The sequence below is a fragment of the Furipterus horrens genome, unplaced genomic scaffold (genome assembly GCF_987537825.1).
Source record: "Furipterus horrens unplaced genomic scaffold, mFurHor1.1.pri manual_scaffold_11, whole genome shotgun sequence".
Taxonomy (NCBI): domain Eukaryota; kingdom Metazoa; phylum Chordata; class Mammalia; order Chiroptera; family Furipteridae; genus Furipterus; species Furipterus horrens.
The window spans coordinates 1673577-1695775 of record NW_028327181.1 but is presented as its reverse complement, the minus strand read 5'-3'; the positions used below and the strand labels follow the sequence as shown (position 1 = coordinate 1695775).

The 22199-nt window shown below is 60.5% G+C and overlaps 1 protein-coding gene across 1 annotated transcript in view; it reads left to right on the top strand.

Moving 5' to 3' along the window:
- TMEM132B (transmembrane protein 132B) overlaps positions 1 to 22199 on the top strand; it is a 140037-nt gene that overhangs the window by 67003 nt on the left and 50835 nt on the right. The window contains exons 2-3 of the mRNA XM_090291239.1: positions 9390 to 10281; positions 21997 to 22143. Of these exons, the coding sequence (XP_090147365.1) occupies positions 9390 to 10281; positions 21997 to 22143 (1039 nt within the window). The remainder of the gene's footprint in view (positions 1 to 9389; positions 10282 to 21996; positions 22144 to 22199) is intronic.

Genomic DNA, 22199 nt, shown 5'->3' with positions numbered 1-22199 from the left:
TTCTCCTCTCGTTGAAAACTTCAGTTTCTCCAAAGCTGGTGGGACTCTTGACAAAACTTGAAAAGTCGCCTCTCACTCCGGTTCCCTCTCTTTGGCGTGTGGCTCTTGGAATGTTGAGGACGGGAGCCATGTCACCAGCACGACAATTGGGGGTGCCGTTGCCCCGTCCCCAACCTTTGCTCTGAACGTTGGTGGCCACGCCTGGCATTGCCCCCGGTCCCTGGCCGTCACCCGTCTGCTCCCCAGGCCTCCGCCTTTGGGTTCTCAAGTGTCGTGCACACGGAGCCGTTCCAGGTCGCCGCTGTCCGGCCAGCAGGACGGGACGGGGCTGAGGCTCACCCGCGCTGCTGCGTGCGTCCTTCCCTCACTGCTGAGCGGCGTTCCCTTCGGTGCGGCGCTGTCCTCCGTGCGCTGACACACTCGCCGGGCGAAGGCCGTGCGCCGACGACCCCGTGGGCCCGCTGGGTCCAGCCGGGCCTGCCGCTGGCGTCCGCCTGCCCTCCAGCTACGAGGGCCGTTCAGTTCCAGTTTTGTTCAAATGTGGGTTTCCTGCGAATTGAATCATTTCGGATCTCAGCAAGGACACATGAAGCGAAGCCAGTCTGACTGAGTGCGGAGTCCAAAGGACAGGCTTTCCCCAAGTGACAGCCTGTTACCGGGCGCCCTCAGGGTGTGTCCCGGGTGGGTGGTCTGCGGTAACCCCTCCCACGCAACGCTGATGGACGTGGAATCTCGGGGGGATGTCGTCACTTGCCTAGCCTGCAAACTGAGCTGACGGCAGACCGGGGACTCCAGCCCAGGTGTCCCCGGTCACTTGCGGGTCTCAGCTGGCGCCCGGTCAGGTGGAGGCCCACATGTCAGGGCTGCTTAGTGCATTTCTGTCTCCATTTAAACCACCTCTGAGGTGTCCAATTTAGAATAAATATACATGGAAATCAGAACAAGGTCATCACCAGTTCCTGCTGCTGAACAGCTGACGGTGCCCACAGGAGGTCAGCGCTGCTGTCACGAAGATCCATACGATCCACGTCACAGTGCGCACTCTGTAGCCGGTGCTACGGCGGCCGCTCCCCCCGCTGCTTTCCCGAGCGCCCGCCTGCTCCTCGCTCACACGAGTGCCGCCCCACGCGGAAGCGCTGTGCCGTTGGTTTCGGTTGGGGGTCGGGAGAGGATCCTGGCCGTCCGAGGGGTTAACCTGCCCGCTGCCGCCCTCGCTGGCCTCACCCGCTGTTGGCATGGGTACGCCCAGCAGTGACTTCTGCACGGAAAGGTTTCTTGCTCAGATCCGGTGTGAGGTGGAGACTCAGCGGCCCAGGCTCCTTCAGCATATGACTCCGCCATGTCCTTTGGGGCCTCGGGGTCCCCTGCTTCTCCCCGGTGGGAGGTAAAGATACCAGTGTTTGCTTCCAAGTGACAGGCGACACCTACGCCTGTAGCGCATCGGCCGGACCCTGTCACACGGCCACACCTGCAGCTGGCAAGGCTGGGACAGCCCCTGCTGAGCAGCCATATGTGACCGCACGGATGGAAAGGTCTTTGTCGTCGTTTGACAGGCAGCCACCTGTCCCACAGACACCGCGCCGTCCTGTCTGGACTCAGGCTGCTGCCCTTCACCCCACACAGGGTCCCGCCGCTGTTCAGGGCTGCCCGCCCCGGCCTGGCTGGCTCTGAGTTCGGGCAAATTGTACTCATCCGCACAGTTACACGTGCGTGCAGAGAAAGGGACGCGGGACGTGATGACTGTCACAGAAGGGCCACCGCCCCTGCCCCAATGCCGGCCACGCCCAGCTGGTGCGCATTTCTAGAACCCTTCATCCAACTCCCCCGTCTCTACTTCGGGAGTTAGCACGTTTAGACGGCAGTGCTTACTATCGGGAAGATGCAGGTTGAGGTAATTTATGCGTCTTCTTACTTTCTGTTCGTGCTGGCTAACGTTGCGTCTGGCTGCCAGCAGCAGAGGGGCTCTCCTGGGCTCAGTGGCTTAGGCCGGGAGCGGCCCCTTGCATCTTATTCTCTAGTCTCGTTGTGGCCAGCCCCTCAGACTCCTTGCGTGCCTTTCTCAGTGTGTGACGTGGGTCCCCGTGGTTCCATGGGGCTGTTCCACTCCCATCATCTCTCTCGGGATGTGAGTACCAGCACCCACGCTTGGACACCTGACATTTCTCTCAAGGGTGGATTCAAGTTCCTCAGAGAAGAGTTTTGATGGGGCACAAATAGCCAGCAGTCTGCCTTTTACTCAGAGTGGGGACGTGAGCAGGAGGTCTGCCTGGAGGAGGTGTCCCATCTACAGAATTCAGTCGTTCCCGTGGCTTTCAGCCCTGCATTCCACCCCTGTCCTCCCCAGATGTGCTAACATTGAGTTGAGGCATCTGGGGTCCCAGTGGGCGGAGCAGCCCTGGACCCTCTCTGTCTGGCACACACAGAATGTTCTAGCGCAAGGTTCCCTCTGCTATCTTGCCCATCAACGCACTTTTCACCCACCTGGCTTCTCCCATAAACGTGCTGAAGTATCTTGGCCTCCAATGGCGCCCCTCCCCCCCTTCTCTGGGCAGCAGCTTTATTCCTTTGTGTGCTCACGCTTTTATTTCTGCGGGGCGTCTGTGGAGAGGCGAGAAAATGAATGTACTCAGTCTGCCGCTGAAAATCAAATTCTGTATCTTTCTTCTTAAGGGGAAAATGTCAATATTTCTCTTAGATTGAATAAGCAAGACGTGTTTATTCTGGAGAAGTTGAAACACATAGGAAAACGGAGCAGAAAGTTGAAAGGCATCCAGAACTTCTACATGCAGACGTCGGTCTGCAGTCAGGAGTCCAGCTGGGCTTTGCAGGCGCGGGCACCTTGACAGCTGTTCCTGAGGTTGGCCTCATCACACACCAGGCCAGGCGGAGCCAACAGGGGTCGGACACGCACTGGTGGGCGGGGGCCGTCGTTGCGAAGTGCCACAGCCGGGGTGACTTAAACTCCAGGAACATTCCCTGCCTCACAGGTCTGGAGGCTGGGAGCCTACGATCGTGGGATCATCAGGGTCGGAGCATCCGAGGTCTCTCCTCGGCGCGTGAGTGGCCATCTTCCCACTGTGACGTCCCGTGCGGTTCCCCGGTGTGTGTCTGTGTCCTGATCGCTCTCATAAGGACACCGGCCATGCTGGAGTCGGGTCCACCCCAGTGGCCTCACCTTAACGAACTACCTTTTTAAAGACTGTCCCTAAGCACGGTCACCTTTGTTCTTTTCTAATAAAGGAATCCCCTGAACTGCAGGGTCGGATAAAGTCGCTCCCTGGCTCACTCAGGGCGTCACGTCCTACACCCAGAGAACCTCAGACGGGGGAAGAATTTAGTGTCGTACTGGCAACGGGCTAAGAGGGCCTGAGTGTTCTCACTGTGAAAAACATCAAATTAATTCACGTTGAGCGAATTTGACTGTGGTGACCATTCTCCAGTGGATATGTGCATCAATTCCTACAGTTGTTTAGTGTCTGGACCCCTAAACAAAAAAGGAGTTCATGTGTCTGACCTTGGGGTGAAAGCGGAGGTGGGGTCACGAGACGGAAGAGCAAGGTCTTCATCAGGTTTGAGTCCTGAGCCTCGGCCTCGCTTGTCTGTGAAGGGCATGTGACCCCCGCTCTGGCCAGGGAACACCCTCCCAGGGCCCCCCACTCAGCCCCGGCTGGGGCCCTGCCTGCTCCTGCGAGAAAGCTCGCCGCGTTCCTGGAGGCGGCGTGAGGGGCACGTTCCCCAGGGTCCTCATCGGATTTTATTTTTCCACCAGACAGGGTGCTGCCGGCCTTCTGGGTGCCCTCTCCTTCGTCCTGGGCTGGGAGGCTCTTGCCTGTTTTTGGTTGTGGGTCCGGCCTTGCAGGGCGGGCGCCCCAGGAAGCCGGCTGTCGTGCCCCCGGGGGCCGTTCGGGAGCGCCCCCCGGAGGACTCTCTCCCAGAGCCGGGAAAAGCTTCTGCATCTTGCTTTTGTCTGATGACTGGTGTCCAGCTAGTGCCTTCATCCCGAGCTGGGGAGCTGGGGGTTCCCTGGCACACGTGCGGTTTCCTTGGCCGTTGCCGACGCCCTCACAGCAGGGGCTCTGCGGGCTGGGTTTTCCTCTGGCCGCGGGTCGCAGGGGCCTGGAGCTAGACTGCTGGGCTGGGATTCCACCCTTGCCCCTTTACGAGCCATGGGACTTGAGGCCATCACTGGGCCTCCCTGGGCCTCAGTTTACCCACCTGTGAGTGGTGATAATAATCAAAGCCCCATAATCAAGAATAGTGTGAATATTAAAAGAGCAAATACCTGTGAAATGCTTAAAGTAGTGCCTGGTGTATCGAAGGATGGTGTAAGTGATAACGATGGTGACGGGGTGACGGTGGTGATGGTGGTGATGGTGGTCCTATTCTGTCTGTATCTGTCACACCTTAAAGGTACGGATTGTGGTGGTTGCGGCAGAAGCCGGGTTCAGGTGCCCTGGGCCAGCCGTCCCCGTGTCCTTACTTGGGAACCCAGGCTGGACCTGGGGTGGGAGACGTGGCCGCCCGCGATGGCGGAGCAGTGGAACCCCGCTGGGCGCACAGCGTCGCGTCCACACCCTTGGCCTTGTGAGCCCGGAGCTCACTCCTTGGCCTCCCTGTAGGCGCCCCAGGCTGGCCGCCAGGCGTGCGGGGACCTGGGAAAGCTGTGGAACCGCCCAGAGCTGGTTTGAGTCCTGACGTCGACCGTGTTCATGTTGCTTAATTTCTTTGTGCCTCAGTTTCATTATTTTTCCAAAGGGACCGAGACGACCCACCTCACAGCCGCTGAAGTCACCAGCCGAGGTGGCCGGCAGACACGCCCGGGTGTGCTGGCGTGTAGCAGGTGCCCTGTGGGCGGTGTGCTTCTCCCTAGAGTGATCTTCTCTCTCCCGTGCTGGAAATGCAGCTCTTGGCTTGGCCAACCTCGCAGCCAGCCCGTGGCCACAGCACTGTGACATCTGAGAAGCAAATGAATGGAGGGACCACGTGATGCCCAAATGATTTGTTAATATTAATGGTGTCTATTAACAACCCTGGGAAGAAGCCAAGACAGACTGAAAAGGAACACAGATTTATTCTCTGAAGCATTAAGCCAAGGCAGTCTTAATGGCCGGGCATTCATTCCGCTGCTTATCTGGTTGGTTTCTTCTGCTGGGTCCATGAGCCCCGGCACCACACGGGGCGCGAGCCTCTGCTCCCCGGAGCTTGCATGTTGTAGAGAAAGTGAACAGTAACTACGCAGATGAGTGAGACACAAAGGCTTGTTTCGGCTGGCGACGGTGGCTTGGAGGACATGTCGTAGGGACGCAGGGAGCCGGGACTGGGTGGGCTACGCTTCAGTCACGAAGACAGCCGTCACTTCAGCTATTCCAACAGCGGGAACTTAACGGAGGGGAGCAGTTCCTGAGGGGCTGGGAGCCCTGGGAGGCCAGGCTGGGCACGGCCAAGGACCGTCGGGGGAGGGCGAAGTGCTCCAGAAATTCGTAGGAGCAGGAAGCGGGTGCCGCCCCTTGGGCTGGAGGGACAAAGGAGGGGGATCGGATTATTGGGGCTCAGAAGCTAGAACTGCTGCCTCCAGGGGGCTGTGTCCATGGTGGGGGTCCCGGGAGGGAGAGGGTCTCCACCCTGCCTTCTCCCCTCTCCCCACCCTCGGGCTTCCACCGGCGCCCCAGTGGCTGGCTCCATCCAGAGCTCTGAGCACGGGGAGTGTAGTTCTCTGTGACGCAGAGGTCGGGGCCGGGGCCAGAGCCCCGTCTGAGAAACCCGCCCTGAGCTGCGAGGTCTGGGGAGGAGGCGTGTGCCCTGCTCACGCGTGGGCGGTGAGCTCCCCGGCACGTGCACGGCGCGAGGAGAGACACCGATGTGGCGCTGAGTGACGTCATGGAGGCAGATGGGAGGCCTGGGTGGCGGAGAGTGTGAGAACCCTCCTAGTCTGCTCCTCCGCCCCAGAGGCAGCACCCACTGCGTCACCCGGGACGGATCTGGGAGCTCGCCAGGGCCTCCTTCTAGCTCCTGGCCGCTGTGACCAGGGAGCCCCGGGGGGCGGTGGATGGTCAGCTGCTCGCGAGGGTCACACTTGCACAGGATCAGGCAGGAGTTTCTCTTTTAAAAAAGTATATTTTATTTTTAGAGAGGTGGGGGCAGTGACTGAGAAAGAGGGGCTGAGAAGCATCAGTCAGTTGCCTCTCACACGCCCCCAACCGGGGACCTGGCCGGCAACCCAGGCCTGTGCCCTGACTGGGAATCGAACTGGTGACCTTTTGGTTTGCAGGCCGGTGCTCAACCCACTGAGCCGCACCAGCCAGGGCAGGAGTTTCTCTTGCTGGTGGCTTTCCAAGACCTGGCCCAGTGGGAGGGGAACCCCCACACCTGGCTGTCTGCTGTCTTCTGTGCACTAGGGAACGGGACTCAGCTACAGGGAAGCCCCAGACCTGCCCCTGCGGCCTCGGGCCTGGTCACCAGCGTCCACACAGGGCTGCTGACGTCACTGAAGAGCGTGCTGACTGGCTCCCATCGAATCACCTTGGGGCCTGGGGCCGTGCATCCCACCAGTCCTGACCCAGACACCTGCCCGGGGGTAGTATCTGTGTGCCAAGCACAGCGGGGATGTCCGTCCACGCACTTCGGGTCACAGAGTTCCTGCCAGCAAGCCCCGCGCCCTGTGGGTAGCTTCTTTCTGGGGGGTTGTCCGTTTCTCTGTGAATCTCTCTCCGGGGCTTCCCCGGGGCCCCCTGCTGTGGGAGCAACAAGCCGCGCATCCGTCTGGCGTGCTTTGTGCTCCCAGTGGGCCTGAACTTGATTTTCTTCCTGACTCATAGGGAGGGAGGGCAGGAGGGCAGGGATCAGAAGTCCTGTTCGCTGAGCCTCACTATGACCTCCTCATTTCCTGCCTCAGGGCCTGTCTCATTCAGGCTGGGGGTGAAAAACCCTTAAAAAAACCCCAGCAGAATAAATAGAATTCTATGTCCCATTCTGAATTCCAGCCATCTGGTCTACCTGCCAATGGGGGAGGTGGGGTGAGTGGCATCACTGTGTGAGATTTGGGATTAAAGGGAGGGATGTGGGCTTCTCAGGCCACGCGTCTAGTTCTCAGGACGTGGCCTCACGGTGTCATAAAATGTGCCGAGATTCGGATATCATATTTTGTTGCAGTCTGGTCTGAGGACAAAATGGGGCCCTGGCAGCTGAGATTTATGGCTTCCCATATACGCTTTCAGACAAAATTTGTGTTGCATTTTGCTTCACTTACGGGGGAACGGGGGCTGTAAACCTCACTCTGAGGCTCCGGCCACAATAAAGAAGTGAGAGACAGAGCTTAAAATGTCTTGTAAATCAGTTTTCGAGAGAGGATAAAATATCAACACCAATGATTAAAAACAAAACCAAAAACCAATCCGTAATGAAAACGGGACATTAAGATTTGCATTTATTTTAATTTCCTTTTCCACGTCTGTAAATGAGTCAGAGCTGAAACCTTGCCTTGGGCTTCCCGGGGATTTTATGAGAAGGTGAACTTGAACTTGTCCCTTCCCAGTCTGGCTGGCCGGAGGGGATGTCACACTGCACCTGGCAGCTGTTTCCCATGCCGCCAATTAATTCCTGGGCAGACTCACTAGGATCTGAACTTCCTGGTGTGGAGAAGGGGGCTGACCCCACAGAAAAGCTAATGCAAGTTTGCTGGGGAACGGAGCTTCTGTGCAGCTTGATGTTGTCAGAACACACACCACCCCTGGGTGGCGGCGACAGTGGGACCTGTCCTTTGGGTGAGGCCAGCCCGTCCCAGGCATTTCTTCCTCCGCTACTTTGAAGTAAATCCCGCCCCGTCCGTGGGATCCATTTGGAAGGAACCAGGTCCGTATTATGAAAGCGAATATATATTATTTGTATGTTTATATGATAACTATCATGTGCACACACATATTTTAAACAGATTTGGGGCCACTTAAGATTTGCGTCTGCCTTTTCACTGTCACGACGGCCCTGTTGGGGGAAGCGATGGCTTGGAGGACCGTTTACTATCTCTGACGCAGGACGGCTTTAATCATTTATTTAGTCATTTCCCTCTCGATGGGATTTCGGGGCGCCTCCGGAGCGTGGCTGTAATAAATCACGCACGAGCGCATTAATCTCCTTCCCGTTCTCTTGATTATTTCCTTGGCACGAACCCCCACGTTGAGCCTTCCTGGGCTGGGCATTCTTAAGGGTCTCAATGCTCCGTTTTGCGACAGCTTGGTGGCTTCAGTGGTCCCCTCCTCCGGCATTCCTCTGCTCCTCGCAGGGCAGAATCCACCCCTGCCTTGTCCCCGTGGTACCTTACCTGGCACGGTGCTGCGCACACGCTAAGTGAGCAGTTAATATGGTTAACTAACCGGAGGGGTGGGTCGGGAATGACTTCCCTCCTCCGGTGATGAATCCCACATGGGACCAGCTGCATCGACGGGCCTTCAGGAGAACTAGCTTCTCTTCTTTCTTTTCCTGCTTTGTTGCGATACCCTTGCCACAGAAGCGGTGTGCGTAGGCCAGGCGTCCCGTGGGTGTTCTGATACACGGCGTGGAATGGTCACCACGATCAAGCTGACTCGCGTGTGCATCTCTTCTTGTACGTGGACGGCTTGCTGTGGCGCCGTGTGCGGACCCCTGTCTCTTCGTTCCTGTCTCTCTGGGAGGCTTGGTTGGGGGCCGTCACCTGCACTTCTCATGGACCACGCTGCGCTAGAGCAGCCGAGCGGAGCTGGGGTCCCCGATGCTCCCACGCGTCCTGGAGCCCTGCCGTGCTCATGTTTCTGTCCTCAGTTTGTGCGTCCTGGGCGCACAGCGATCTGCTTTCGCGTTTGTCTGCAGTTCAGCATCGCTGCCGTGAGCATCCTCTCCGTCCCTCCGCACGCGTTCTCCCTCGTTTGGAAGCAGAAATTTCTAGAAACGGGTATGTGAGTCGTAGGTCCGCCGGCCCCCCACTTCAGGAAGAATTGTGGAGAGGCCCACAAGCACAAGCAGAGGTGACACAGAGGGGTGACGGGAAGAGGGACATGTCAGTGATGAAGTCTAGACAGGCTGTGCACTGCGGGAGGACGTGGCCATCGCGGGGCGGGCGGGTGTGCCAGCCGATGCTGGGCGCTTGTGACAGAGAGGACCGCGATCCTCGGGGCTCGCGGCTTTGCGAGAATGGGAGCGGGTGACGGTTTCCCTCTAGGGGGCCGCTGTCCAGCCACAGGACCTTTGGATCAGTGGCGAATGGGGCTCCTTCCGCTCTGTCCGGGTGATCTCGGGAGATGCGGAGAACGCCCTTTCTGTCCCCCCAGGACTTCCGCGCTGGGGGCACGCGCTGTGGCGTTTATTTCCTTCCCTGTCAGGACACGGCTTTTATTCTTCCTTTGCTGTCCCTTGTCATGCAGTGACGGAGAGTCGCGGGATCCCCGACAGCCTCCAGAGGTTCTCCTCGCTGCCGGCCCATCTCCCCGCGAGCCTCCAGGTCACAGACGCGGGTGAGTCCTTCTTCCTTAAAGAAGCCAACCAGGACGTGACCAGGAACTCCAGCCTGCAGGCCCGGGTGGAGTCCTTCTTCGTGTACAGGGCCAGGACGGCCCCGGCGGTCAACGCCAGCTACGGCCCGTTCTCGGCGGAGAAGGCCGTCCCTCGGGAGCTGCTGCTGACGTCCGCGGCCTTCGCCGGCACGGGGGCGTTCCCCTTCAACTGGAAGCTGAAGGCCCATATCCTGGGCAGCTCCATCTACTCCAACAGACCCAAGGTGCAGACCCTGTTCTACGTCACCGGCATGGACTGGGGCGACGGCGACCCCGCGGAGAACCTGCCCTGCGTCAAAATGTTCGCTTTCCCGGAGGCCAGGGAGGTGGCAGCCGGCTGCCGCCTGCAGGGGGCCCCGGGGCTGTGCGTGGCCGAGCTGGAGCTGCTGCCCGAGTGGTTCAGCTCAGGGCTGGACCTGGAGCCGGAGGAGGAGATCCCGGCGCTGCTGGGTGGCACGGCCATGGAGCTGTTCTTCACGCTCACCCCGGCGGACGCGGCTGGTGGCTGTCCCTTGGAGGAGGATGGGAAGTGGGCCAACAACATCCACACGGGCCAGGAGGGGCCCCCGCCGGCGTCTCCAGCCCGGGAGCGGATCGGCAGCGTGGTGGTCTACCCGACCCAGGACGACCTCAAGTGGTCCCTGCTGAGCCTGGACAGGAACGTTGTCATCTCTGTGCCTCTGAACCTTGTCCGTGAAGGGGACGTGGCCACCTTCTTGGTCGCTCTGGCCGGGGGCTCCGTGGCGGACCACTTCACGCTCAGGTAAGAGGCCCCGCGGGCTGGGCGGGATGCAGGGCGCCTGTTGGCCGCGTGACCTGTCAGTGACCAAGCAGCTGCTGAGAGCCCAGGGCAGTGGGGACCCTTACAGACGGGACACCGTGCAGGACAGCGGGCCCGACACGGCCAAGCAGGAGGTTTGGGGGTGGCGTCTCTGTTTTCTGCGTACACAGAGGAACGCATTTACGTCTCTATGGAGTTACAGTTCGCGGCCATTGACTGGATCTGCCCACTGGGAGGCGGTAGTGAGGACGGGGGTGGGGGGGTCAGGAGGGTTAGAGAGGCTGCGGTGTGACCTTGTTCTGCGTCCTGGGGTGTCGTGGACAGAGGCAGGATGGCAGGATGCGCATTCCTGCGAGCAGACCTTGCTAGGATTGCCGCTCCGCAGAGGGCCCAGTCCTGGGATTTCAGGTGCCGCCTCTCCTCCCGGCATCGCTCCGTTCTAGGGGTGAGGGTTGCTTCTGGCTGTCGTCGCTCACGTCTGGGAGCATCGCGCTCCCCTGTGCTGCGTAACCGGTTCTCCGCATCCCGCTCCCTCTGCTGAGGCGTAGGGTTGCTTCTGCTTTCCCGGCTGGACCCCGTTGGTCAGACTACAACCCTCATTTTAGTTTTGGGTGCGAGGTACCTGTGGGGTATCACATGGTGGGGGGCCGGGTCTGAGACTCGGGACAGATGCTTTCCCTGGGGTCCCAGTCTGGGTTTCTTTGATGGTTTGATCATAATCATAATCGAAACCTTGGGAAGGATGTTTTTCTCAGTAAAAGTCACGCAAAGAAAAGCAGGCTTGTGACTGAGTCCCGAAGGACTGCGACATTTAGCAGCTGACAAATGGCAAAGGTGAGCCTTCGGAAGGGCAGCGGAGGAGGAGAGGGAACGGAAGCCGGGGCCAGAGGTGGAAAGCAAGCGAGGCACAGCCGAATGCTGCTGGGCGGCCAGGCAGGGGACGGAAACGGCCCGCTGCATTCCGTACGTGGAGGCCACTGGGGGCTTTAATGTGACGTTCAATGGACTTCTGGGCATAGAAGCCACGTTGGAGGGGCTTGGGGGTGCGGGATCTGTAAGGTGTATTAGTTAGGGATTAAGGTCAGCTGCATGAAATAGGAACCACCAAGGTCACCGACCTCCCCGAGACAGGGTAGATCCAGGGAAAGGCAAGAGCGGCTGCAGGCTGGAACTGGGCTGGTGGGCTGCGGGCGTCACAGCCTCAGGGGTGTGTGGGTCCACGGGCCCTCCTCGTTGACACACGCGGGCTGCCGAGTGGCGGTCATCCTGTCTGCGTTTCATGCAGAAGGAAGGGAAGAGAGGCAAACACTCAGGTGCCCCTGCGTCTGCCCGTCTTTAAGGCGCCTTCCCAGAGCGTCAGTCAACGGCTTTGGACTCACGTTCGATGGCTGGAGCTTTGTCATGATCAAGGCCATGCAGCGTGAGTCAGTAGGAAGTGGTAGGTAGTTAACTGGGCGCATCACCAGCCTCCTTGCTCCAAATTAGGGTTTCCTTGATCGGGAAGAAATGGAGGATGCACGTTGCCCGCCACGGATACAGGGAGAACGATGCCTTTCCCTGTCGCCCCCCACTTTTGTCTGCGAGCAAGATGGGCGGGTGGAGAGGAACCCGGGGCGCGGGGTGTCCGAGGACCTTCCCTCCGGAGCCGAGGGCACCTGTGCGTGTTCCAGGACTGGAGCAGGTTCAGAGTCCCAGTGGCGACGTGCGACTGTCTCCCGGGGCCGGAAAGCGCCCTGCTGTGAACCTCGTAGTTCTCCAGGCTTCACTGTCCGTCCCCGCGCGAGCGTGGTAAAGGATCCCGTTGAAAAGAAAATCAGGTGATCGTGTATTCGCTGGATCTGCTCCGTGGAATTAACGTGGAGCTGGTTTAGTTCAGTTTGCTCTTTCAGCATCTGTAGGCGTCTGCCAATGCCTTGGGCAGAGAAGGAGCTTTAGAGACGTTTAAAGGGTCAGTCCTGGTCGGAGATGCAGGACACGCTCTGCGGTCTTTGTCTCCCGACTGGTGGGGCGTTGTGTGATGCCAGCTTCACCGGGTTTCCCACAAAAGGGCGGCGTACGAGTCCTCTCTCCACTGGCTCCGCTCAAAGGAAAGCGTCTCTGCCCCCCTTGTGTTCCGATTGAGGCTCACACTCTGTCATTGAGACGTGTCTCTAGGAGGGACGATGATAACGCGCCGTGTGACTGAGGGACTTGTCATTTTGAGGGGAGGTAGAATTTTTCCTTCTATTGGGTGGTCTTACATCCACCAAACTCGGTGCAAGAAATCCAGCATCTCCCCTCTTTGTTGTTGGGGTATTTTATTCACACGTCTGGTCTCCGTGGTTCCGCTGGCTCATTAGAAGGACTGCATGCGTGTTGGTCTTTGATCCTGAGCCCCTGCAGGCGGTGTGGCTGATTTGGCAGGGTCTGCGGCCCCGGCTAGGACTGGCAGCCCGCCGGAGCTTGTGAAGTCTCTCTGGCATGGAATTAAATTTGAAACCCAGAGTGAGAAAGCTTTGCACGTCCCTCCGGGTCCCAGGCCATGATTCTTCTTCAGCTACGTCAACAGGGTTGCACCTGCTACGGAATGAATCCACGGGTGCTTTCCCCCTCAGCGGGCCATCAGCACCTGTCTCAGGACAGGCGCCCCATCGCGCATGGCCGGGGGAGCCTTCTGCTGTCCTTGGCGTGGGGCCCCCGCATCGGCCTTTGGAGATGTTTTTCCTGAGGGACTGAGCTGAACTAAAGATGCTTGTTTTGCATGGGCTGGGGTTGTGGCTGGGGCCATACTTTAGACGCAGTGTCTGAAATTCTGATTGGGTTGGAAGTGGAGAGATGGCTGAAAGGAAAAAGGTCCCTTTGCTGTCACACATTTGCTGTGAACTTGACTGTGACGCAAGGGCCAGGGTACAACATGGGGACGCCAAGCCTGGCCCTCACCTCGTGTCCCCCACGCTGCCTCCACGGCACAGCCTCCTCCCGGGTCCTGAAGCTACTGGGTTCACTGCCACCCGGGCATGTCCTCTGGTCTCCCTGCCTGGCATGCTCCCCGCGGTGACAGGGCTCCTCCTGGCCTTTCACCTCTGCCCTGGAACGTCCCCTTCAGAGAGGTCTCCCGACCCCCTAAGGGGTCCCCCGCACCAACCACACTTCCATGGTCCCGCCTGTTCTTCCTGCCACTCATCACGGCCTGAAATACAAGCAGCTACTTACTCGTCCGCTGGTTTGTCTGGAATGTCGGCTCCGTGCGGGCTGGCGCGTGAGCCCCGGTGCCGAGGGCTGTGCCCGGCGTGTGGCCGGACGGCGGGGGGCGAAGGCAGCCGCATGCCCTGGGTGCAGCGCTGGGCTTGCAGGTTGGCGCTTGTCACGGGCTGACGTGTGTCCTCCAAAATCCCTACGTGGGACTCGCACCCCCAGCCCCAGCCTTCAGGCTCTGAGTGCGTTTAGAAATGGGGCCTTTCAAAGAGGAGCAGCAGCAGCGGGGGCTCTACCCACCGTCACGGTGTCCCTACAAGAAGAGGCGGGGAGGTCACTGGCGCACCTGGAGGAGACGCACGTTAGCGCCCAGCGCCACGGTGGCCACCGGCAGGCCGGGAGGTCTCAGGAGAAACCAGCGCGTTTGCCGCCCCAATCTCGATGGCCGCCGCCGCCGCCAGAGCCGTGAGGGGTGCGCGTCTGCTGTTGAGGCCCCCGCCTGTGACGCTTGGTCACGGCAGCCCTAGCAAACGAGCTCAGGCTCCGCCGTGGGGGGACCACAGGCTCCTGAAGCCCTTGGCTGGATTCCAGCGTTTCTCACCGTCCCGACCCCGTCCCGACCCCGTCCCCTCAGGACTCCCGTTGCCTACCCCGTCTCTGTTACAGTTCGCGACTCCCAAGCGCACAGACTCTGGTTTTGGGAATGGATTGACTTACTGGAGCCACCGCGGGGCACACGGCTGGTCTGCGAGGCTCTCGCCCTGGACGCTGGGTACAGAGAACTTTGCTGATGGGGAGGAAAGGGCATCGCTGCGGCCTTATTCCTGACGCCCTCCCCTGGGGGCTCCCCCTTCTTGGATGAAAGGTGACTTTTCCGCTCACCTTCTCCGGGGGCCCAGGAGATTCTGCAGCCTTCCGTCGGGTTCAGACTCACTCAGCTCGCTCACAAGCACCTGTCTGTTCTCGCTCAGATGCAGGAGTGGCTGGTTTTAATCTGTGACCAGCCAGTCTCTGGAGTGCGAGGTGTTTCTTGCCAGGGTTTAACCTGAAATAGGGAGGCGCGTGGAAGACCTCCTTTGGGGTGTCTCTGGGGTTTCAGCCAACTCCCCTGAACGCGTCCTCTATTGCAGACACCTGTCCCCACACTGCCCCGGTTTCCGTTCCCTCCTCACGTGCCCTGGGGCCTCGTCGCCTGCCTGCCATCCTGCGTGTTGGTGAACTTATACTTCTTGGTTGGTGCTTGTCATCTCATTGCAATTAGGCGCCATGAGAAGACACAGAGAGAAAAGAGAGCCCACTGTGGTGCAAACGATGCCAGAGGGGGGTGGATATTCCCCACGCTGCGTACAGAGAGAAACTCAAGTCTGGTAGGTTCACGGTGCGGAAAGGTGCCGAGAGCTAAATTTCCTTCTGCAGCGGGGCCGCGGGGTGCGGCAGAAACCCGTAAGATCAGCTAGAACGTTTCCATCACCGGGCGGGTTAATAAAGCCCCTAATAGGATTTGCTGACCGTCGGAACGGCGGACCGAGTGGCAGAGAGGTTTTATTTATTTGCCATCTGTATGGAAATTTTGCCATTATGGAAACTGTGTCAGATATCGGACTGCAACCAGAGAGCACACCCCGCGCTGTAATATTCGAGCTCAGCTACCGAAGACAAGAGCCGCCCCCGTGGGGGTGCGCGCGCAAGAATAAGCAGCTCCTGGTTGCTTTCTGTGAGCCACTCCGGCTGGGGCGCAGTGTCTCCCGGTGGTCACAGTGCACGGGATCATTTACATACGTAAATATGCAGCAGCCCCTCACAGGCCTGCGGCGGGGCCTGTGCCCGTTCTTATTATTAGCTCCCCGACCCGCTGCCAGTCTGTCCTGGAATAACTCCTCGGTGACTATAAAGAGACCGTTTCTTGGCTAAAGGACAAATGTTTCTGGAGTTAATTATAGCTGGTCAGGGGCGAGAGGAACACCTCTTTGCTTTTGATGCTGAAAGAGACTCAGCCGCACAAAGGAATGAGACGGGACTCGGGAACGCGGACGTGGCAGTCTGGGTGCCCTGGGGCCGGTGAGCGCGGGCTTCTTGTGGCCTTCGGCGGGGAGCGAGCCTCGCACCCGGGGACGCCCGCTTGGAAAGTCTGACTTGCCCCCACTCGGCTTCACGTTCCCATGGTGACGGGACTGGGGTCCAGAGAAAGTGGGAGACCCGCTTCAGTGAGACCCGCGCACAAGTAACATCGCCTCCCGTGTCCCTGGGAGCTGATTCTCGAATGACTGTGGCCTTTAAATTGATCTTCGGTTGCACCCGACCTCAGCCTACGCCTTACGCTTGGGAACCACTAGCGCAGGGAAAGGACGTCAGGGGACACCCGAGATGCTTCCGTGCTGGCCCCCCGGTGTGTGGTGTGGGCCCGACAGGAGCACCCGCTTACGGGCAGCATCACCCACTTGTTCCCGCAGTTTCTCTGGGTCAGGGGTTCCGGCTCGGCGCGGCCGGGGTCTCTGCTGCGGCCTCGCGGGCTCCGGGTGCTGTGGCGGTGAGGCTCCGCCCCCGTCCCGGGCCCTCGTGGGTGCAGGAGCTGCTTCCAGACGCACTCGGGCTGTCCCGGGACGCAGGGCCCCGCAGGCCACCCTCGGTCCCTGCCACACGGTCCCCCTGGTTCACGCCTTGGAGACGCCAGGGAGAGACGGGCTCGAGAGGGAGCGTGCTTCCCAGGGGGAGCCCTATCGAAGGCTCTGCGCCCGTGGGGTGACATTCCGTCACTGCTACCACGTTCTGTTGGTCCCACGCCTGTCACGGGTCCCAGCTGCACGCACGGAGAAGGGGTTCAACCAAGTGCGATCCCCAGGAGTTGGGGTCCTTGTGGACTGCCCTCGAGTTTGTCTGCCCCGTGGGCTGTGGAGCAGCGCTAGACACGTGGTCAGGACTTGCTCTGGGCTTTCCGCTCAGGTCCCCGGGGCTCCCGTGGAGCAAAGCCTCGGCTGCTCCCTCGCCTCAGCGTTGCTCTTCTGGTTGCAGACGAGGGTGGTGCCCGCCCCTCCCCCACTCACGCCCACCCCAAGCTGGAGAGTGGGGCCTGACTCGGAAACAGAGTCTTCGCGGATGGGGTCGGTTGAGATGCGACCGGCCCTGCTGGGGTGGGTGGGCCCTGAATCCAGTGACTGGCGTCCTCGAGGAGGGGACCAGCAGATGGCGGAGGCAGGTACTGGACAGTGGCGCCTACAAGCTGAGGGCCTGTGGCAGCACCAGGAGCCAGGAGAGGGACACGGGACAGGCGCTCCCTCAGAGCCGCCAGAAGGAACCCGCCCCACCCCCCGCCGACACCTGGCTTTGGTCTCTGTCCCCAGAACTGGGAGAGGGTGACCTGCTGCTGTTTGAAGCCCCCGCTTTGTGGTCATTTGTCACCACAGCCCTAGACCACGAATCCAGCGTGAGGCAGGGAGCCCGAACAGGAGGTTCTGGGGTGAAGGAACCGTTAGTTTGCCCACGGAGGGCGTTGTGATTGCGGCTGACCAGTGTCCCTGTGCCCGGACAGGAAGACGTGACCGCGTGGAAGCCACCGTTTGGCTGGGGAACATGGAACGGCAGCCTCACTGGGGCTCGGCTCGGCAGGTTGGGGACGGACCAGCTTCACAGGCCGCACGGGGCTTCCCGCAGAGGTCAGCCTGCCGGCACGTCCGTGCTCAGAGCTGCGCTGGCCCGAGTGGAAAGGAAGTTTCTAGAATTACAGCAGGAACAGCCTCACAGCTCATTCTCACCTGTGGTTTTCTGGGCTCCAAGGGGCCCCCCCGACTTTGCAAGTCAACTCTGCTGCCAACTAGGTGTCATCAAAACAAACACGCAAAATGAGGAAATCAGGCCCCTGCTGTGCTGGGAACCCAGGGACAAGGAAGACAATTCTTTTGTTTGTGAAAACGTTAAATGGCTGGCCCATCGAAGGAGCCATACTGGCTGCTTAGTGACAGGACCTTCTCAGGTGAAAGATGGGACAAGAGGGGAGGCAGCCCCCAGGACAAGGCACACGGTGCTTCCAGCAGGTTCTCCCTTCAAAGAGGAAGTCCTCCTGTTCTTGGAGCTGAAATTCCAGCAGGGTTGCCTGTTCCCATGGCCCCTGTTCTCTTTGGAATTCAGGGATCAAGCGGTCTGTCCCCGAGGCCCAGCTTTTCCGCCACCTGGGCAGCAGGGGACCCCCACCTGTGGTCACCTCGGCAGGTCCAGCATGTGGGCTCCTCTCCAACTCCTCTGCCCTGTGATCCCTGCGAGTCTCAGTCATGGCCTGAAGCCAGCTCTCGGCAGAGCCTGATGTCGCCCGCCTCCAGGAGCCCCGCGGGAGACGCACGCGTGTCTCCCGGTTGCCTTACCATGGAGCCGGCGCCCGCTGGGAGACGCACGCTACAGCATCTGCAGTTCTCCTGGCCGCACCTGCGGGGACAGGGGCGCCCCCAGAGCCCTCATCCAGGGCCACCTGCAAGCGGGCGTCACGTGCTGGTCACCAGCTCCTCAGCGCGTGTTCCTTATTTATCCCGGTTGCCGGCCCGTGGACCCCTCTCTCTGTACCTCCAAACATCAGGAATTCATGTCACAAATAAATTTGTAAAACGAAGACCCTATGGGAACATAAGTTTTCTGTGTGCGCGAATATCAGAAAGGGGCTCTTACATAAGTGAACCAAACGTGGTCCCTAAATATGGGCCCCTTTGCTCTTCACCGCAGATCGGTCTCTGCCAGCTCAGAAGCCCACCAGTGCCGAAGCTGAATCTTTACGCACCTCGTGGTTCTAATTCCCCCCTAAATGGGTGTCTGTCTGGCTTCCCAGCGCTTGCCCTCTTCGCCTGCCGGCACGCCTGTGCCTAGGGTCTGCTGGCCGCGGTGACGGGCAGCCTGGCTCTCAGGGCCCAGGCGCAGCTGCAGGCGGGAGCGCTCTGGCCCGGGGCAGCCCCTGGGCTGCCGAGTGACCGCTGCTGGACACTGAAGGCCCGGGCCCTTCTCCCCCCCAGGGCTCCCTCCCCTGCCCCCGCTGGGTGGTGGTCCCCGGCCCTTTCATTCCAGGGGGTCTTCCGCGGCGAGGGACTAACCCAGCCTGCACGCTGTCCAGTCTCCACCGAGACCAGCCGGTTGAGGCCACTGCCACCTTGTGGTCAGAGCCTTTTCCCTGACCAGCCCCCAGGTCACTGAAGCGCACCCCAGCGCTGGGGCCATTAGTCATTTTCACAGCGTTTTAGATGCCAGGGTTTCTAAATAACAGGCGTCGAGAATATCACCGCGCCTAAAAATACTCCTCCGAGACGCACAATGAATATGCAGGCACGGCTGCTGCCGGGCCAGAACTGCTCTGACAAATGCGGTCCGAAACGGGGACGGTTTGGCCGGAGCTCAGGAGCAGTTCTGCTGGGCGTGGCCGCGCGGACAGAGCTGCCCGCTCCCTTGGCTGACCTCGGTGTCCTGTCCCCGCAGAGGGCCAGGGGTACCGTGTGGCCCACGGCTCCCAGGTGAACACACGCTCTCATCAGCGAGCTCCCCACAGGGCCGTAGAGGTCAGGTCCCCAGGGCGGAGGGCGGAGTCCTCTGTGCGGCACGAGGCCTTCACCACACAGCCAGCCCGTCAGCAACCAGCGAACCCAAGTCCCTGCGGAGAGGTGACGTTCAGCTCCACGGTGGGGGTCCGAGCATAAGACGCAAAGACTCAGGTGCACTCACCTGGCGGCTTTTCCTGGGCCCAGCGAAGTGCTGGCACTGGGGGGGCGGGGGGGGGCGCGGCGGGGCGGCTGTGGGTCTGTGCCCTGTCTCGTCCCCCGCTGCTGTGGGCTGCCTGGCGTCCAGAGCGCTTCCTCGTCGCTCACCTGCAGCAGCTGGGGTGTCACCTGGTCCGGACAGGAGGGTGCTCTTCTGGGCTCTCGGGGCTCCACAGCATGCAGGCAGGCCTTCGGGGTGCCTGGGCACCCGTAATCCCATGTGAGGGACACCCTGCGAGGCTGCCTCGGTCTGTCCCTGCCTCTGTCTACGTGCGGCGGCTTCACTCAGGTGACGCAGGGACACAGCCCGAGGCGCTGTGTGACCGTGCTGGTGGCCGAGATCTGAAGAACGTTGACCTCTGCGGGTCAATGGTCACTGTCCCGAGTGTGTCTCCCGCCCTCCCCGGGACCCCTGGGTCTCTAGGATCAGCACGTGCAGGGGCAGCGGTGAGCGTGGTGGGCGACCTCCTGGCTGCTCAGGAGCTCAGGCTCTGTCCCTGCTGTTCCGTGCTTCGCTGTCCCTCCCGGTGGACACCTGCTTCCCCAAACTCCCGGGGAGCATCCGCCTGCTGCGATACCCTCCGTAGGGAAAGGAAAGGAAGAGCCCGAGGAGATGGAGCGGGAGCCGGCGCGCACTGAGTCACAAGCCCATTCACAGACTCTGCGTGACGAGGTCCCTGAGGACAAGGGGGCCTGTGCCTCGCTCCGGCACGTCGTGTGGGCACCTCCAAGACGGGAGGGGAGAGAGGGCTTGGGGGGGAGCTGAACACGCAGGACCTTAGCCACGAGACGTGACCCTGGAGCCGTTTACCAGGCAGTGGGTGATGTGAGTGTGGCCCGTGAGGAGGCTGCGTGGGCGGGGGAGGGGCGTGGGTTTGGTTCCTATTCCTGGCTCTGCGCTGACCGGCTCCGTGACCTCCAGCTGGCCACCCGCGGATGGGGTGGGCAGGTCACCGTCTGTCCTCGGGGACGAGAGTGACAGCCCTGACCTCGGCTGCCTCAGGAAGGCCGTCTGTGAGCAGCTGTGTGTGCGGGAGGGGCTGTGACAGGCAGCTCAAGCGGCAGGTGCGGATGGCAGCGAGGCCACGCGGTCCCCGGGGCGGGAGGGCTCTGCCCAGCGAGACGCGAGTTCTGGAACCTTCTCCAGTGGCCCCGTTTGACAGCAGGATGGGATGGCTGAGCTCAGGGGCAAAGAGGGCGCCCCTCTCCGTGGTTCGCATAACTGGAGCCCTGGAACGTGGTGGTGGTGAGGAAGGCAGCTCTGAGAAGGAGCGAGCGTCATCGCAGAATTCAGCAGGAAGGAAGACCGGGGCAGGGCGTCTCCGGAGGGAAACGCCACAGCGGCTGGGGTTTCCGGGAAGTGCCCCTCGTGCCCGCAGGCAGGGGAGGGTCTTCGTGGCTGTGTGCACACCTACAGGAAGGGCAGGAAGCAGCAGAGGCGTGGATTTAAGGCGGCAGCGAGGGTTTGAGTTCCCTACCCTCACCCCTGGGCCTTACCGAAGGCAGGGGCCCCAGGACTCCCGGACAGCCAGCCGGGGTCTGGGCTCTCCCCGGGGCCGGAGGCTCGTCTCCTTTGCCTCTTAAAGATGCTTTGACTTTGCTAAGTCCTTTTTCTTAGGTTCAGCCATTCCTGGGAAGGGCCATTCACCTTGATTTTTCTTCCCCTGTTCTTTCTTTTTCTAAAATTGAGGTAAAATTCATATAACATAAAACAAGCCGTTTCCAAACGAATAACTCAGTGGCATTGAGTACATTCACAAGGTTGTACACGCACCACCAAACACCCCCAGAAGGGGCCCCCGTCCCTGCTGCTGAATCAATTTCCCTCTGTTCCCCTCCGCCCTTCCTCGGCTCCGGGCAGCCACCAGTCTGTCTGCGTTCCGTCTCTGCGTCTGCTCCTTCTGGGCCTTTCCCACCAGTGGATTCACACGCCATGTGGCCTTGGTGTCTGGCATCTCACTCAGCATCATGTTCTCATGGTTCATCCACGTGGTAGCAGGTGCCGGAGCTTTGTTCCTTTTCCTGGCTGTGTAATATTTCCCCAGAGGGATGGAGCGCATTTTCTTTATCTGTTTATCCGATAATAGGCACTTGGGTTGCTGTGAGCATACATGCTCAAATATGTGAGTTCCTGTGTTCAGTGCTTTGGGGTCTGTATCTCAGGGTGGGATTCCTGAGTCAGGAGGTAGTTCTGGTTTTACATTTGAGTGACTGCCGGTTGTCCCTGAGGCCGTGTTCCCGCCAGCCATGTGTGCGTGGCCTTGCGTGCTTCTTTGGTTAGCTGGGCTCTGCCAGGTTATCCTGCCTGGGCGCTGGGCTTGCCTTCCTCCTGAGGACAGCGTGGTGTTCCCGCTGCTCCCTCTCATGGTGTGGCCCATGCAGCTGGCCCCTGCCTCCACCCTGTCCCCTCTGGCCGGGGCCACCTCCTGGGCTCCCACGCCTACCCCCCCCCATGCCTCTTTCTACCTTCTGGGGTCCTTGGCCCACCTCCAGGTGCAGAACAGGCCTCGCCGACTCCATCAACTGCCTCCCAGGCACGTCTTCCGTTCCCGTCACAGCCCCTGCAGTGGGAGGCGACCTGCTTCCGCACGCACGGAGGACAGAAAATGAACGCACGTGGCTCCGCACTGGGCTCCTGCTTCCGGCACTCGGGGAAATAACAGGGCACTTAGCTTTCAAAGGAAAGCCACTTACAGCCAGCGTTCCCGACGTCTCCCGGAGGAGAGGGGACCCTGCTCCAGGGACACGTGCTCACTCCCCGTTTCGAACTAAAGCGGTTCTGTGTCTTTCCCGCCCGCAGGATCAAGGCGGCGGCCGGGGTGAAGATCGTGGCGGTGCGGGTGAGCAGCGAAGACCACTGGGCGGTCCAGGAGGAAGTAGATAATGACGGCATCCAGGCCACGGCCACCCTCACCTGCGTGGGCCGGCCCCTGGACCCGCACAGCAGGTACACGCCGAGGGCCTCCGGCGCCGGGGCGGGGGCAGGGGGCGGCCGCAGGGGGC